The sequence below is a fragment of the Micropterus dolomieu genome, linkage group LG03 (assembly GCF_021292245.1).
Source record: "Micropterus dolomieu isolate WLL.071019.BEF.003 ecotype Adirondacks linkage group LG03, ASM2129224v1, whole genome shotgun sequence".
In the NCBI taxonomy this organism is placed as follows: Eukaryota; Metazoa; Chordata; class Actinopteri; order Centrarchiformes; family Centrarchidae; genus Micropterus; species Micropterus dolomieu.
Window position 1 is genome coordinate 34,572,318 of NC_060152.1, and position 16,586 is coordinate 34,588,903.

A 16,586-nucleotide genomic window follows, 5' to 3' on the forward strand; every position below is an offset into this window, starting at 1 on the left:
CTGGTCTTGGTCTCGACTCGGTCTCAGCCCCTAAAAGTCTCGGTCTTGTCTCGGTCTTGATAAACTCTGGTCTTGGTCTCGACTCGGTCTCAGCCCCTAAAAGTCTCGGTCTTGATAAACTCTGGTCTTGGTCTCGACTCGGTCTCAGCCCCTAAAAGTCTCGGTCTTGATAAACTCTGGTCTTGGTCTCGACTCGGTCTCAGCCCCTAAAAGTCTCGGTCTTGATAAACTCTGGTCTTGGTCTCGACTCGGTCTCAGCCGCTAAAAGTCTCGGTCTTGTCTCGGTCTTGATAAACTCTGGTCTTGGTCTCGACTCGGTCTCAGCCCCTAAAAGTCTCGGTCTTGTCTCGGTCTTGATAAACTCTGGTCTTGGTCTTACTTGGTCTCGGTTTGTTCGGTCTTGACTACAGCACTAAATGAGGGACCGTGGAGCTGAGGTTAATGAAGTAAATTAGAAATGCAAAGTAGTTTGTTTAAGTTAATTAGGAGCTGTTTCTTTTGGATTTTAATGCACAAATTGCTTTTTAATTATCCAGAGATCCTGTATAGAAAGAAATTATGAAGATGCATCAATAATCGTTTTATAATCGCATCGCAGCCCTCTGAATCAGAATCGTGAGGTTCCCAGAGATTCCCAGCCATATTAAACAAAACAAAGTGTGTTTGCCTGACGTTAAAATGCAGTCAGCGTTTAAAACGTCCGTGTCCAACCTGAGGTGAGCAGCTTGATTAAATAAGTAGGAGGACCGACCGTCTGTGTGTTTCCAACGCGTGCTGAAGGCGTGTTTTAGCTTCATGTTTTGCAGGTGCAGTAGTTTATATTTAAGAGGAGTCGGGCAGTATTCGGGCTCGAGGACTGCTGAAAATGGTTAACAGCTGAAAAGACATTTAGAAAAGTAATTAATTGTAATAAGTTACATTACTTTGATAAAGTTACTTTTAAATACGACAACCTGTTACATTTTCTGTAACGTCTGGTTGTATTTCAAATGTTCCTTTCTGCTCCTGTAGTGAATAAAAACATCTTCGCTTCACCGCGTGTTTTTTTATCGTCGTCACATCACAGATTTTCCTGGTTTACCGCGGAGCTCCAGGTGTCACATGTTATTTACCTGTCTGCGTGTCTGTCAGGTGTGACAGAGTGTCAGAGGCGGGGCTTGAGGTGTTCAGAGCGAGGTGACTTCCTGTCAGCGCAGCCCGACCTCCCGTCCGGCAGGTGGAGGTGTTTCAACAGCGAGGGGGCGGAGCTTGAGTGGACCACCAGTGAAAAGCCTCTGACTGATGAGGAGTGTGCAGGTGAAGGCTCAGCAGCCAATCAGAGAGCAGCTTTTCTCTCTATTGGTTTATTTGTGTTCAGCACTTTATAACGTGTGTGTTGCAGTTCTCAGCAGGTTTCTGGCTGTTCCTGGATCAGATCTGATCGTCGGAGCCGAAGACACTGAAGTCCTGCAAACGATGACCTCTGACCTCACAACCTGCGTCCAAGGTAACGCTCGCACACAAACAGCAGTCCTGCAGCTTCAGACACCAGAGTGTTTAATTTATTGATCGCTGTCACAGACACGGAGAGAAAAATATATAAAGGATCAAAATGTAAAAGTAAAACTTAATGTTCATGCAAACTGCTACTGTCATGTTTTCGCAGCCTTAAAGGAGCAAAACTGTGTTTTTAAAATGTTTTAACCCAGTCTGTCAGCTGCTTTACCTCCTGATCACTGACTCACTCTGACAGAGATCAGATCTGTTGGACATCTCTGACCACCCGCAGAAAACAGCACTGGTATATGTTTATATATAAAGCCATGCTGGGTAAACTTCCAGCTTACCTCCGTACCCTGTCTCAATTCTGCTAGTTTACCAGCTACGCTCCTCCAAGTGTTTGCTTTTTAATGAACCCAGGGTTTTGACAGATCTGGGGAAAACTGCATTTTCATACTATGCACCCATTTACAACAACATCTTAAACTAGAAACGTGTATAGATAAATTTAAGAGCAGCATAAAGAATGTGGTGAAGGAGACGTGATTGTTTTTCTTGAGAGGCCAGTGTGTTTGAATAGATGTGTTTTTGTGAATTTTGTCATGATTGTACGAAGCATTTTAATATGTTGTGTTTATGTATAGCTGCATCCTCGGCCAGGTCTCTCTTTTAAAAGAGATTTTTGATCTCAATGAGACTTCCTGGTAAAATAAAGGTAAATGAGGGATTTTCTCTGAAGGAGGGAGGTGAATCTAGAAACTGATGGATTATTTGAAAATAATCTGCAGCGACGTGGCGTTCATGTGAATAAGCATCAGTCAGCTGAACCTGGACAAACGGCAGCACGGTCCTGTAGAGGTCAGAGGCAAGGGCGTCACTTTGTGTTGAATATTGGGACTAGAAGATATTTTTACCACTGAAAGACATACTCATTGATTAAAATATACTCCCGGGGGGTCCGGGGCTCCTCCCCCAGAAGATTTTGAGCATGAAACACTTAATTTCCTGCATTCTGGAGACATTTTCTGCACCAATTTATGGTGGAAATGTCTTTATTTATAAGTTATAAGTGCAGGTGACCATTCAGAATATAATGCAGTAACCAGATGTTTCTATATTTACATTGCGTCGCATGTTTTCTTATTGTGCCAAAAGAATAACTTTTTCATAGCATTTACGTTTGTTAGTGAACATTTTTAAGAAAAAGTGAAAAAGTGGTGTGAACATGTAAATGAGACCTGAGGTCGGAGGTCGGAGTGTGCGCTCTGTTGACGGTGTTGTTGTGCGTTTGTGTCTCAGCGTGTGCAGCAGAGCCGTCCTGCCACCACGTGGCGCTGTTCAACAGGCAGACTCGGTGTGAACTGTACAGCACGCACACCCTGAACACACACTGCAACACCTCCACGCAGGTAAACACACACGCACACACACACGTTTGGTAAAGTTACATGAAACTCTCACAAGACGTTACCTGCGTTGCAAACAAAAACAGAAACTCAATATCGTGTGTCATGAGTGATGCGTCTCCACAGCGACTCCGTGTTTGAGGTCTTGGTTTTTTTATTTTTTCAGACCAGTGGGTTTCTGGGTAATCCTCAGGCCGAGCTGTTTGATTGGCTGAGCTGCTCTCTGAGAGTGAGGGGCGGAGCTTCAGACCTGCTGGTCATCAGGAAGAAAGGTTGGCTGACACAAACAAAATAACAAACACGCAGTCAAACAGTTGCGCTGCCGTTCAGTCACGCAGAAAGGTGTGTGTGTGTGTTTCAGGGGCGGAGTCTTTCTCTTCCTTTGTGAGGACGAGGATGACGAAGGCGGTCTCAGGTGTGTTCAGGACTCAGGTGTTCTCCTCCGGGCGGACGTCTCTCTCTGACGCTCACCGTTTCTGTCAGGACGGCTGCAGCCGTGACGCCTGCTGCGACGGCTTCATCCTCAACCGGAACAGCCTGAACGGAGGTGCGTTACCACGGAGACACGCGTCACCTGAGCGAATGAACGAGTGATTTAATGAATGAGTTGTGTTAACGAGCACTTAAAGGAATAACTGCGTGAATGAATGAATCAAACCTCCTCTGCCCCGCCCCCTCCTCAGGTTCTCTGCTCTGTGGTTGGCTGAGAGCTCCGTCCGTCTTGCTGTGCGGGGACCAGGACTGGGATGTGATTGGACAGGGAACAGCCAATCGTACCTGTGGGGCGGGGCTGACCTACAACGAACAGCAGAGGAGCTTCGTGTTCGACTTCGGAGGACAAAAGTTCACCATCAGTGAGAAATGTTACAACTCAATTAAGTCTGAGCGCCTGAACTCACCGAGACGCTGACAGCCGCCTGTTTCCTGTTTGTTCTGTTTCCTGTTTGTTTGTCCAGCGGATTCTGCTCTGCCGGCTGACAGTAAGGACAAGAAGGACTACCAGGCCTCCATCGTCAGCTTCCAGGCCGTCTATCTGAACACCGGTACCTTCAGACGTTATTTATAGTGATGCTAACGGCTCAGGGTGATAACTGCAGACGCTAGAAAAGAAGTGATACAGGTCTCCACCATGGTAGCGACCTGTCAATCAGCTTGTAGCCCCGCCCTAAAGCCTCCCCTGCTTCCTGGTCTCTGTTCCTCTAAATGGGACCATAATTTACTAAATGAACATCATGCTGTGTTGAAGAAGACTTGAAACTAGAGACTGAGACCAGAAACTCATCAGGAAAGTGTTTACTGAGGGAATAAATCAGCTGACAAGTAGAAACATTTTCTCACAGACTTCTATACAATCTGAATGCTGCTAAATATCCTGTCATCAGATTATTATTCTGTGCTGTTTCTCATGTTGTTGTTGTTGTTGTTTGTCAGATGCAGAGTCAGCAGCCGGTGCTTCTGGTTCCTCTTCCTGTGCAGCAGCAGATCTCAGCGCTCCTCTGGACGGTTAGTTTCCTCCATGTCTCTGCGTGTTTGTCTCTTTTTAACTGCAGATATTTTCTTTTCAGAATAACCAGGATTTAAAATGGAAGATTTGTTGGATGAGAATAGCTGCAGTCAGGATTTATACTAGCTGTCAGATAAATGTGTCGGAGCAGAATTTCTGTGATTTTGTGTGTTTTCTGTGTTCAGCGTCGGTGCAGCGGAAGTTTGAGTCTCTGTCAGAGGACGACGTCCTCGTGGATCCTCAGAGAAAACTCCCCACGCTCTCTTTCTGGCTCAACAAGAAGAACTACGACTCCCAGCAGGCACTGCTCTGGTGTCTCTCACGTACGTCACATAACAACCAGCAGAGATCGGGTGTCCTCGTGTGTTTTTTCTCACAGAGTTGAACGTTTGTGTTCCAGGCTGTGACGTCGAGCGGCAGTGTTCGCTCGCCGACCTCAGGGACGCCGACTCAGCAGGTTTCTTCAGCTGCTCGTTGTATCCGGACAGCAGGGTGTGTGGAGCGTACGACAAACCTCTGAGACGACCCTGTCGCCCCCTGCTGGACAGAACGCCCAACAACACCTACAGCAAGACAGGTGAACGAACTCGACTCTGTGGCGAGGGAGTCAGCTTTTAGGAGCGCAGAGGGAGAGAGAGGAAGATGAGGCCAGGTCACCTGACGAAGCTCAGACGACTCTGGGTATTGCGATTATTGACCCCGAATGACATCACGACTATTACTCGCTTCATTATCAAGGAAAATGCACAAAATACTGAGTTTACAAAGTTTAACGAGCACGAGACGGAATACAAAAACTCGTACACACGTTATTGTGTTTTGGTTTGTTTGGCGTGCACGCTGACCTTCGTTGTCTCTTTTCTCTTGTCGTGTTGCAGCGTGATGTGGCCTCCTTCGCTTTGCATGTTTTCCACAGTTCCTCTCTCTGCTCAGCGTTGCTGAGGCTGAATCTGAAATGTTCGACAATGTAACAGGAATTATCGCAATATAATTATTGTCAATAACAATTTAACAAATGTTCAATAAATATTCAGAAATGTGATTTTATTCACTTGAGTCATAAACAAATTAAGACTTATTTTCTTTATTAAGAAATTACTTTTGTTGAGGAAAACTTTTACTTCTTTTACTCGTGCGTATTTGTTGACAAAGATTTTATCCTGATAGTTTTGATGTTCTGCCTCAGATTTGTGTTCGTTCTGACCATAAAGAAAAGTTTAAACCACAATTAACCATCAGGTTTCTTCAACTTTCACTCAGGAGCAGAAATCAGCCTTTAAACTCGAGAGAAATAAAGATCCGATACTTGGTGATAATAAATAACGTGAGACTTTTCTCCTGACTTTCGCCGTCATGATGCCAGGTGAGGGGCGTGGCCTGAAAACTGGCACGGCTAAGAAACTGGAAGATAGATTTCACATCCACCCAAAACACTGTGGGCTTCTGTAGGCCCTGTGAAATAAACTGACAAAGACGAAAACTAGACGCTCTATACTTTTAGTTTGTTTTGTGAAACACGACACAGTTTCACTTTTTTTTTTTTTTTGTAAAACCTCGTTTTTATTATTATTTCAGTTTACAAAACTGAAATTATACTGTCATGTTTTCATTATTTCGTCAGCTTTCGTTAACGTTGCAGTGCACACGCAGACGCTGCGAACAGATTAACGGTCTCCAGCGACGGTTCACCGGTTAACCCTTCGCTCCGTGTGCTTTCAGTGGATCTGTCCGGACCGGTGAAAAGTTTCTACGAGAGAGTTTCCTTCCAGAAGATGGTTTCTTATTCTGTTCGCAGCCGAGTGGGTCTGAGAGGAAACGCGCCGCTGTCTGAAGGGTAACGCACAACTTAACATAACTACGTATCTGCAGGTTTGTTTAGGTTGAGCTGTAACAGCTGGCCTCTCGCTCACGCCCACTGAAGCGAGCTGCCGATCTGTGACGTGGACGGGAGGAGGCGGGACTCGAACCACCAACCCTGTGATACGTGGACGAACCGCTGCACCGCCTGAGCTGTTATAAAATTATTACATCTCAGAAAACAGAAGTCTGAGAAACATTTGAGTTATTAAGAGTTTACAGAAACGGAGCGGAGACATACAAGTTATCTTCGTTTGTTGACATTTTGGAGATACGTGATTTCCTTCCCACAGCATCATGTGACCCCTGTGTGTGTGTGTGTGTGTGTGTGTGTGTGTGTGTGTGTGTGTGTGTGTGTGTGTGTGTGTTCAGGTTCACGGAGTGCGAGCGGCGCTGTGATGAGGATCCTTGTTGCCGCGGTATCGGCTTCATCCGAGACACCAAGTCACCAGGTAACCATGGTAACCTTTCCTGAGCTGGAAATAAAACGAACTGCATTAAACCATAGAACATATTTACAGCCCAGTAACACAGAAATACTAATTATTCACAGCCCGCGCTCTTATTTGCTAAAATCCCTGAATTGTCCCGGCCTGTATTTGGGACAGGCCTTTAATTCATTTCGCACAAAACTGAAATAGGCTGCTGTGAAACAGAATATTACTTGATCCGATAATCAAATTAAATACACGTCATTCATTTCGATCGAGCTCCGCCAGATGACTTATGAGCTTTTATTTTGAAGGCGTAGTGAAAACAACAACAGGCTGCAGGATGAGAGAAGTTAGCAGACAGAGAGCGACGGACTTCACACAACAGGATTCACAACTTGGTTTTTATGAAAAGCTGTTTTGATTGTTTTGATGGGTGGAGCCTCACAGACTGAAGGAAGATAAATAATCAGGAACGGACACATTCGGACTGAAAGAGCGCTTCAAAGGTAACGTGAGGCGGCACGTTTCTCTTGTACCAGGCAGGTTACAGCGGTAAATCTAAATGAATCAGACTCTGAGGCTCGTTGTTTCCATTAAATGAACTGGACAATTGAATTGTGGAGAATCGAACCGATCTAACGAGCTGCCGAGCTGGGATTTTAGAGACGAATCTTAATTAATTAATGGGACAGTTTCTTAGATGGAGCCCGTCTGTAGGTTATAATTAATTCTCCTCAGTGTTTTCACATATTTAGATTGACTATTTTACGTGTCCAAAAAATAGGGAGCCAGGATTAATAACTGAGGAAAAAAAAAATCCTAGATGAAAGTGTGAAATTTGCAAGAAGAAAAATTGGAAGTTCCCTGAAATTAATGTCACAAAAATCACTGCTGTTTTCTTCTGAGTCCACCCGATCAACGGCGAAGTCTCTGAGGTGCAGGATAGCGACTGTGGGCTAAACTCACGAGCTGCTAAATCGGACTGCATAGTTTAATATAACTTTCCAGTGCAGTGCACACTACACGGCAGCAGTGTGTGCGTGTGATGTTGCAGCCTTGCAGAGTGAAGTTTCTCTCATAAATGTGACTATAATGTCAGAGAATATTCAAGTTCTTTACTTGTAGATTAATCTTTAAATTAAATTCTGTCTCGGATTATTCCCCCTCTCCGCTGGCTCCTTTTTTCTATTCCATGTGCAGTCGTACCTTTAAATCATATTACACATGAAATAGAGATTTGAACTACAATAAGAACACTGGGGAGATAATTAGGCTACAGATTTACTCCATGCGAAGCCAACAAGCCTCCCTGGCTCTGTCGGCCGCCACCGTGTTAGATTTAGTCTCATATCCTGAAACTATCAACGTGCTTCAACTGGAGAAATACGGAGCATGCGCCGTTGAGAAAACCTCAGTCTACACGGCCTCTCATGAGAACGCGCACCAACTCCAAATATGTTAACACGGACTCAGCTAACCGACATCTGATCCACCGTCGTAGCACCGTTTATCTCCAGTGTAGCAGTTTGTTAACTCTGAGTTTGCTTAGGTTAAATCAATTTATACTTGTTGTTGTTTACTTTTCATAACTAAACAAGTTGTAAAATAACAACATTCACATTTATTCATTTAGCTGACGCTTTTATCCAGAGCGACTTACAGCTGCTGTACGTGTCAGAGGTCGCAGCCTCTGGAGCAGCGAGGGGTTAAGTGTCTTACTCAGGGACCATCACCCCCCCCAACAGGAACGACTCATGTTAAATATCCGTCTTATTTAATGAGATTTGGTTTAAATTATTAATATGTTGACATTGAAGACTCGTGGTTATGACATGAAGTATTAACGTGTGCGTGCGTGTGCGTGTGCGCTGCAGGCGGGTCAGACGTGGTGTGTCTGTCTCTGATCAGTCTCGGGGTTCAGACCTGCGGTGAGGACGACTCGACGACCTGGAGGACTCAGGACTGCAGACCGTCTGCAGTGAAGACTGCGCCGGACCCCTTCGGCTGGTACCAGAAACCAGGTACTGAATACACACAAAGATACACACCGCACATACAAATACACACTGTACACGCCCCCCAGCGAGTAACGTGGCGTGTTTGTGTTCAGTGAATCAGTGGAGCTCCTCTCCTGCTCTCTGTCCTCCGTTCAACCTGCCGCCAACCAGCATCAACGGTGAGCCTGAAAACTGCAATACTACTCTCATTACTACTAATACTGCTAATACTACTACAGTAACCGCTGGAACTACTATGACTGCTACCCTTTACGCTACCGTTATCATTACTGCACCCACTACTACTAACAGTTCTACTCATGATACTCTCTCCTACTTTTACTGCTACTTCTACGAGTACTAATACAGCTACTACAAGTACTGCTTCTACTACAACTATCAGCCTAATAATACCACAACTACTAAAAACTACTGCTATGACTTCAACTACTAGTACTGCAGAAAATACTGATGCCTAACTACTAATACTACAGTTTCTACTTCTACGCCTATTAGTAATATTACTACTGTTCCTGATCATGGTTTCTGCTACTACTACTAATAATAATAATACTACTAATACTACTACTACTAAAATTACTCCTAATACTGGTCTCAGTGTCTCTGGGTCAGTGGCGTCTCCTCTCCGAGTCATCAGTCCTCGTCGACCAGTCAGTCTCCACGTATGATGTCGTCCACGTGAGCCGTGACATCGCCGCCGACCGCGACGAGACAAGGGACTGGTGTCTCCATGGTAACCACCGCTATCGTAACCATAACGTCATCATTCAAGGTTTCTTATCTAGATCAAACTTGAAGTGGTGTCCCCCCCCCCCCCCCCCGACCCTCCTCTGCTTCCTTCCTGTTTCAGCCTGTCAGGAGGCGGAGTCTTGTGTCGCCGTGTCACTCAGCGAAGTGGAGTCCGCCACTCGCTGTGTCCTCTACCCCGACACCACGGCCTGCGGGTTAAGCTCCGCCCCCAGCTCGTCCAGCCCCGCCTCCTACTCCTGCAGGCTGGTCATCAGAGAGCCCGCCACCCGGGTGTACCTGAGGACAGGCGAGCGGTCGGCGTTGGTTACGTCCTTCTCCATCCCGGGTCACGGGACTTTGCAGGGCGCCGCCATTGAAACAGCCGTTGGCTCAGATAGGAAGAAGGTCGTCCAGTTCCTGGGAGTCCCGTACGCCCGTCCACCAATAGGATCCCTCCGCTTTGAAGCTGCTCAGCCGGCCAATTGGACGGGAACCTGGGACGCCACCAAACCCCGGTAACGACACGTCTTCCACCCGTCTGGTGGGCGTTGACAGGTGTAGTAGTCTACAGTTCTGCCAGCGCCCCCTACAGGCTGCGGGGTTCTCGCTCTTCTTAGTTCTATCAGTGGTGGCGTTTGTCCAGAGGGGGGCGCTAGAGGGTCGAGATATTTTGATTCTATGCTACATTTAAAACCTGTAACGAAGTTAATACAACACAGTAAATTACCGTGTACAACATTTAAATACTGCTTACACAGTACAGGAATAATAATACAGTAATATTACACACAGTATGAGTACTTTTATTTGTGATACTGTGAGTTAGGGCTGGACGAGCCTCTAAATAATGTGTTAGGTTATGTGCTCGCCACAGACCGTCGGCTCCGCCATTTGATTTCCCTAAGCATTGATTTGACATTTGTGAATCAAAAAAGAAAATATTTAATTAATATTTACAGAACAAACCTCGTCAGTGAACTACGAGTGCGAAAAAACAAGAACAAAATAATCAAAGGTAAAACGTTAAATTCATCCTGATTCTAGGCCATATAAGTACGTGTTGCTGATAATAACTTATATATTAGTAACCTTTTGAATGCAGCGCTTCTTCCACCGGATATTACATGATGGAGTCAAAGTCTACACGTCTGTCTCTCCTTCAGTCCCAGTTGTATCCAGCCAGGTGACGTAGAATCTGCAGCCTCCGGTGAGGACTGTCTCTACCTGAACATCTTCACTCCTGCTGCTCAGGTGAGTCCTGAAATGTGTCATTCTGCATAACGAGTCCTTCAATGTTGTGTTCCTGCAGGAAGCAAAGTGAATTTTCTAGGGCCGGGTACGTTAACGCAGTTTTTATCATCATTATTTTGAAAGTCCGTTGCTCGCTGGCTCTGAAGCGCAGGCGCGGTCGTCGACTCACAACGCTCTGCACAGAGATGCATGCTGGGTTTTCTCTGTCTGTCTGTTTCATCACTTTGCTTTCTCAGTGAACACGGTAAGTTTTGTTTGATGCTAAAATCTTTGTACTTTACTAATTTATGTTATAACGTGTGTGTGTGTGAAGCAGAGGGGGCGTGTCCCAGTCCTGGTTTTCTTCTTCAACCCTTCGGCCAATCAGAGCCCAGGACTGCTGGATGGCTCCACCCTCGCCGCTGTGGGTAATATAGTCGTGGTGACGGCGAGCTACAGAACCGCCGCGCTGGGATTCCTGAGTACCGGTACGTACTGTGTGAATGTATGTGTCTGTATATGTATATAAGTACTCGCTCTAAATCTCTGGCTGTAGGTTCGTCAGGTCTCCATGGTGACTACGGTCTGTCGGACCAGGAGGCCGCGCTTCGTTGGGTTAACGCCCACATCTCTCTGGTGGGCGGAGACAACAGGAGCGTGACCGTGGGGGCGGAGCGACGTGGTGCTGACATCACCAGCCTTCATCTCCTCTCCTCCTCCTCCTCCCCTCCTCTGTTCCAGCGTTTGATGCTGATGGTGAGAAACGCCTCCACCAATCAGTGTTAATGCTGACGCAGCTGCAGTAGTGGACGTAGTAAAGACGTCGTGTTAGCAGCAGAAAAGATTCTAGTACTCGTAGCCAATACTGCTGCAGTGTTTCCCACTCGTAGGCTTTACTTGGGCGGGACGCTCTGCGCTTTCTCTCTCTTTCTCGCAAACACAGACAACAGACCCGTCTGCGAATTGAATCATGAAACACTGCTGTACAAATCTGTTCAACACAACGCTGTCGGAGACCCGTCTGACTTTCGCCGACTTGATGGATAGGGGAATAAAAACAGCGCCGTCAAGTCAGACACAATCTGCCTCCGGTTGACCGCGTGAGCTTAGAACAATGATCAGGCCGTGCTTCCACGAGGTCTAGTGACGTTTTGCAGCGCAGGTGTTGCCTGCTGCCTGCCGTGAATTGGATACACCTCGAGGTGGATGCAAATATCAGTAGGTAGCCTCCAACATCTGTTTAGCCGAATAATACAATTCAGTTCTTAAGTGTAATAATATATTAATGTTCATAAAATATATACTGATCATTTAGCACCGTTGATGAACCCCACAAAGAACTTTAATGCATTTTCAGGCCTGTGACAGTCGCCCCCCCCGCCACAGTTACGCTGTCCATCTGTGGGAAACACTGGTCTTTATGACTACTACTAATCCCACAGTCCAAAGTCCCAGTACTACTAATTACTACAACTACTACTAGTCTATATTACCACTACTGCGACCAACAACTAGAATCTTTTCTACTACTGTAACTACAACCAGTACTACAACTACAGCTGCAATCTGCTAGTCTGTATTACTACTACAGTATATAAAGGTTCCTGACGGCGGCTGCATGTCGTCGTTCTTCCTGCAGGGCGGTTCTGTGTTTTCCCCGTCGCTGCTTCAGACTCCGTCCACCTCCAGGCGTCGGGCGGTCGATCTGGCCAAAGAGCTCGGCTGTGTGACCTCTGACCCCACCGACGACGACAAGACTGCCGCCTGCCTCAGAGCGACGCCTGTGCACACGCTCAACGCCGCTCAGACCAAGGTACAGTTTAACAACCGGGACGTGTTAACGTGTTAAGATCTGAAAGTGCAGGTCCCAACATGTCTGCCCTGTCCTGTGTGTCGCAGCTGTTGGCGGTCAGCGGCCCGTTTCAGTCCTGGTCTCCGGTCCTTCGGTCCGTCCCGCAGTCGTCCTTCCGCAGAGTCGACCTGCTGCTGGGAACGTCCGAACACGACGGTCTGATCAGCAGAGCTCGCAGGATAAAGGTCAGAGGTCACGCTGCAGCGCCACGCTCCTGTGAACCAGGAACTGGGTAGAAGTTTTATTTTCTCGTGTGCGTTCAGGACTTCGAGGCTCTGCAGGGTCGAGCTGACGGTAAAACGGCGTTCTACGAGGCTCTGAGTCGCTCGCTGGGTGGAGCCACAGGAAATGACCTGCTGAAGGAGGCGGCGGCCTGGTTCTACTCTCTGGACCACAGTCCCTCAGCTGCTGGATACAACCTGTTCTCCAGAGCGCTCAACAACGCCACCAGGTCGGACAGTCCGCCAGTTCATGTCTGTACATTAGAGTCAAACAGGAGCCCCAGGCCTGCTGACCGCACCCTGAACAGCAGAATAAAAAGGGAGAAATAACCTGTGTGTGTTGCAGAGACCTGTTCATCATCTGTCCCAGCCTGCAGATGGCCGGCCACTGGGCTAACGGCAAAGCTAACGTCTTCCTGTACCACCAACCCGCCACCAGCTCTTCCAACAGGTACTGAGCGTTTCCCTGGAAACACTCACACGCCTGCACAACACTGATGAGTAACTCCTGTGGTTTTTATATCTGGACAGGGCGGACGTGTTCGTTCCTCTGGATGTTCAGTTTGTCTTCGGGTCTCCTCATCATCCGACGAGCTCTCAGCGTTTCACTTCCACTGACCGGCGCCTCTCTCTGGCCGTGATGACCTACGTCTCCGGCTTCATCCGGACCGGGTCAGATAAACACACCGAGCTACACGTTTAACGAGATCACCAAATGAGCCGGCGTCGTTCATAACCAAGTCATTGTTCCCCTTCAGGAACCCGAACCCGTCGCGTGCGTGGCCGGCGTCTGCGCTGCCCCGCTGGCAGCAGGTCCTGTCCTCTGAGGCTCCGCCCACCTACCTGGAGCTAAGCCCCGCCCTTCGACACCAGCGGGGTCTGAGTCGGAGCTCCTGCTCCTTCTGGAACCAACTGGGAACCAGACTGACCCGTCTGAGCGGTGAGAGAACGTCATGATTATCTCCATTAAAGTCTCATCTGCTAAACTCCTCTTTTCATAAATGTTGGAGTTGAAATGACTCGTAGATACAAAGAGATTTGAATCCGTGCAGTAGCAACGTATTCCTTCGGGGTAGTTGTGCGGGGGACTCCTGGTGACCCCCTTTTGTTTTCAACAGGAAACTGAAGTTTCACTCTGCAAACTCGTGAGAGTCAGAGTAACATTAGAAAATAAATTCTTGCTAGCAGCTCCTCTACGTACAGCACAAGCTCCTCGCCCTCAGTTTCCTTGTTCTTGTTGTCATGGAAAAGATCCCTACAAGAGGCACTTTGTGTGGACGCTAGGGGTGTAACGGTACATGTATTCATACCGGACCGTTTCACATGTGCACCGAACGCAGTCTTTAACGTCATATTAGGCTTGTTTTGTGTGTGGAACATGCGTAAATTGCGAGTTTCCACACAGACACATTGAGTGGCGGACCAACTCTCCGCTTTGCAGCGCTACACAAACAGCTGCTTTAGCCCCGCCTCTCGCTAACTAAGCATCACAGCCAGAGAAGCCAGAGCTTTAAGACCCTCCTTATTTGTTAAGGTCTTCAGTTTCCAGTGAAACACAACAACGGACAAGTCGATGAGACGAAAGCAGCGGGCCGACATTTCTCAGCAGTGATCGGGTTTGTTTCTGGCAACACGTCAAACTTGCTAACTCACTAATGGTGTCACACGAAGGAGAACGTCACTGCAACATAACGAGCAGAGTGCAAATGCCTTTCAGCATTTAAACTGACTTTTATCTGAGCAGGCCTTCAAGCTGACCTGAAAACAAACCGAACCGTTACTTCAAAACCGGCGTACGTACTGAACCGAGATTTTTGTGTACCGTTACACCCCTAGTGGACGCCATTTTGACGAAGGAATACACCAGTTCAGCTGCACAGATTCAAAACTTTTTGTACCTAAGAGTCATTTCAACTCCAACATGTGTGAAAACACAGAAATAATCCTTCAATGTAAAATTGACATAATATTTAAACTCAATAAGCCTGTCTGCGAGTTATTTTGGGGCCACAGTCTGAAAAAAAGTTTGACTCTCTCCAGGTGAGTCGGGGGCGGAGCCTGTCCAGCCTTCGTTGACCGCTGAGCTCCCAGTGGCTGCACCGTCCAGCCAATCACAGACTGAGAAAGACGCCTACAGCTAAAGTGTCGACGTCACAGGTTCCCGCCTCCAGATGGTTTGATCCTAAACAGCCGCTGTCAAATTAATCACCAATAAAAAGCATTTTAAACTCTCTCTGCTGTTTTGTCTCTGTGATCCGAACATGAACCGCAGTCTGGGCCGACTACGGTGGCCCTGAGCGCTCAATGAAACTTAAGCAAATAAACTAAACGTCTTCATTAAAATGACGGCTTGTGAGAAGCATTCAGGAAAAAAGGCTGCAAATTGAGAAATCACAACCAAGGACGTCACGAGAAATGATGCCGCCGTACCAAAATTCTCAACACATGTCGGGGGGCTTTATTTTTATTTTTTAAAAGGTACCGGCGATCCAGAGAGCTCCGCCTCGATTTCTCCCAGTTGGAGAGACATTTCACAGTTTGATCGCATACACAACATAAGCAGAAAGATTCCAGTTATTTAAGATTGTTTATAGCTGAATACCAATTCAAATCTGAATGATGTCGTGTTCGATGTTTCTCTCTAGTCGCAGTGTCGTTGGGGCCCGAGCATGAACCGTGCGAGGTCCCTATTGAAACTGAAGGGATTTTTTTTCTTTTTCTGCAAAGTAACCTCAACTTTGGGGGCCTAAACATTAGTGTTGTAGTCGAGACCAAGACCAGTTCTATAAAATGTGGAACAAGATCATAGGTAGCTCTCAAATTGATCTGAAAGATCCACATTCCCATTAAAACACCCACATACATATGGGCGACTGTGGCGGTAGATGTATGAAAGCGCTTTTAGTGGTCAAAGACTAGAAAGGCTGAAATCAACGTAAGCGTCGCAGGGAGGGGTGACAGTCATTAATTAGGGTTATTGGTTGCATTTGAAGCAATATGTTTATCAAAGTTAGGATGTTCACAAATCAGACAATGCAAAAGCAATTTATTGATATTCCCAAAGTTACGGTCTTGAAATAAAATCCCGAGACCAGACCATCAAAAAGTGGTCTTAAGACCAGTCTCGAGTACTACAACACTAAAAAAAACATACTCAAAAACTCACCAAACTAAATTCAGACGCGGCGAAAGATTTCGTATTTTATGGGTTTCGCGCATTGGGCGTGGCAAAATGGCTCGCTAGCGCCCCCTGCAGAGCAGCCCCCGGACAAAGTTTCACCTACATGTACGAAATTCCTTTGACACATGCATCATGTCCAGACGTACAAAAAAGCCTCTTGGGTCCACTGCCTAAATCAAACAGGAAGTCGGCCATTTTGTATTTAATGGTAATTTTTGGCGATTTACGCACTTTGTACTTTAACGACCTCCTCCTAGACTTTTAGTCCGATCAACTTCAAATTTTCGCTGTGCCTTCTAAACCTACTGACGATTAAAAGTTATTCAAACAGTTATTACAAGTCGACCACTTTGCCCGTGGCGTGTCATCAAAAATTGTTGATTTGCCATGAAACAGGAAGTTGTTATAACTAAGTGTAACAATAGTCCCGCTCTGAACGCATCCACATGCCAGTAGTCACCCAAAGTCACAGCGCCACCTGCTGGCAACAGGAAGTAACACGTTTTACGCTGTAATGTACTACTCCTAGCAGGTTGGACGCATCAACTTCAAAACTGTCCCAGAAAACCCTTAACACATTGATGAGGCCATGATGTAAAACTTGTGAGTTTTCGGTTAACAGCGTGGTAGTGGTGTGGCGCCGGAGTCCCAAGCTTCGCCATGACACAGGAAGTT

General features: G+C 46.7%; 1 protein-coding gene across 1 annotated transcript in view; it reads left to right on the plus strand.

Annotated features, from left to right (window-relative positions):
• tg (thyroglobulin) overlaps nucleotides 1-14,963 on the plus strand; it is a 25,493-nt gene extending 10,530 nt beyond the window's left edge. Inside the window, exons 14-39 of the mRNA XM_046045501.1 lie at nucleotides 1,132-1,296; nucleotides 1,382-1,486; nucleotides 2,779-2,888; nucleotides 3,052-3,157; nucleotides 3,247-3,432; nucleotides 3,569-3,739; nucleotides 3,842-3,928; nucleotides 4,317-4,388; nucleotides 4,575-4,712; nucleotides 4,790-4,966; nucleotides 6,109-6,223; nucleotides 6,619-6,698; nucleotides 8,555-8,701; nucleotides 8,791-8,856; nucleotides 9,297-9,431; nucleotides 9,549-9,942; nucleotides 10,591-10,678; nucleotides 10,992-11,145; nucleotides 11,214-11,413; nucleotides 12,297-12,470; nucleotides 12,557-12,694; nucleotides 12,773-12,960; nucleotides 13,077-13,181; nucleotides 13,262-13,402; nucleotides 13,489-13,670; nucleotides 14,771-14,963. Coding sequence (XP_045901457.1) covers nucleotides 1,132-1,296; nucleotides 1,382-1,486; nucleotides 2,779-2,888; nucleotides 3,052-3,157; nucleotides 3,247-3,432; nucleotides 3,569-3,739; nucleotides 3,842-3,928; nucleotides 4,317-4,388; nucleotides 4,575-4,712; nucleotides 4,790-4,966; nucleotides 6,109-6,223; nucleotides 6,619-6,698; nucleotides 8,555-8,701; nucleotides 8,791-8,856; nucleotides 9,297-9,431; nucleotides 9,549-9,942; nucleotides 10,591-10,678; nucleotides 10,992-11,145; nucleotides 11,214-11,413; nucleotides 12,297-12,470; nucleotides 12,557-12,694; nucleotides 12,773-12,960; nucleotides 13,077-13,181; nucleotides 13,262-13,402; nucleotides 13,489-13,670; nucleotides 14,771-14,871 — 3,725 coding nt within the window. The 3' untranslated portion in view covers nucleotides 14,872-14,963. The remainder of the gene's footprint in view (nucleotides 1-1,131; nucleotides 1,297-1,381; nucleotides 1,487-2,778; nucleotides 2,889-3,051; nucleotides 3,158-3,246; nucleotides 3,433-3,568; nucleotides 3,740-3,841; nucleotides 3,929-4,316; nucleotides 4,389-4,574; nucleotides 4,713-4,789; nucleotides 4,967-6,108; nucleotides 6,224-6,618; nucleotides 6,699-8,554; nucleotides 8,702-8,790; nucleotides 8,857-9,296; nucleotides 9,432-9,548; nucleotides 9,943-10,590; nucleotides 10,679-10,991; nucleotides 11,146-11,213; nucleotides 11,414-12,296; nucleotides 12,471-12,556; nucleotides 12,695-12,772; nucleotides 12,961-13,076; nucleotides 13,182-13,261; nucleotides 13,403-13,488; nucleotides 13,671-14,770) is intronic.
• Nucleotides 14,964-16,586: the final 1,623 nt, after the last annotated feature.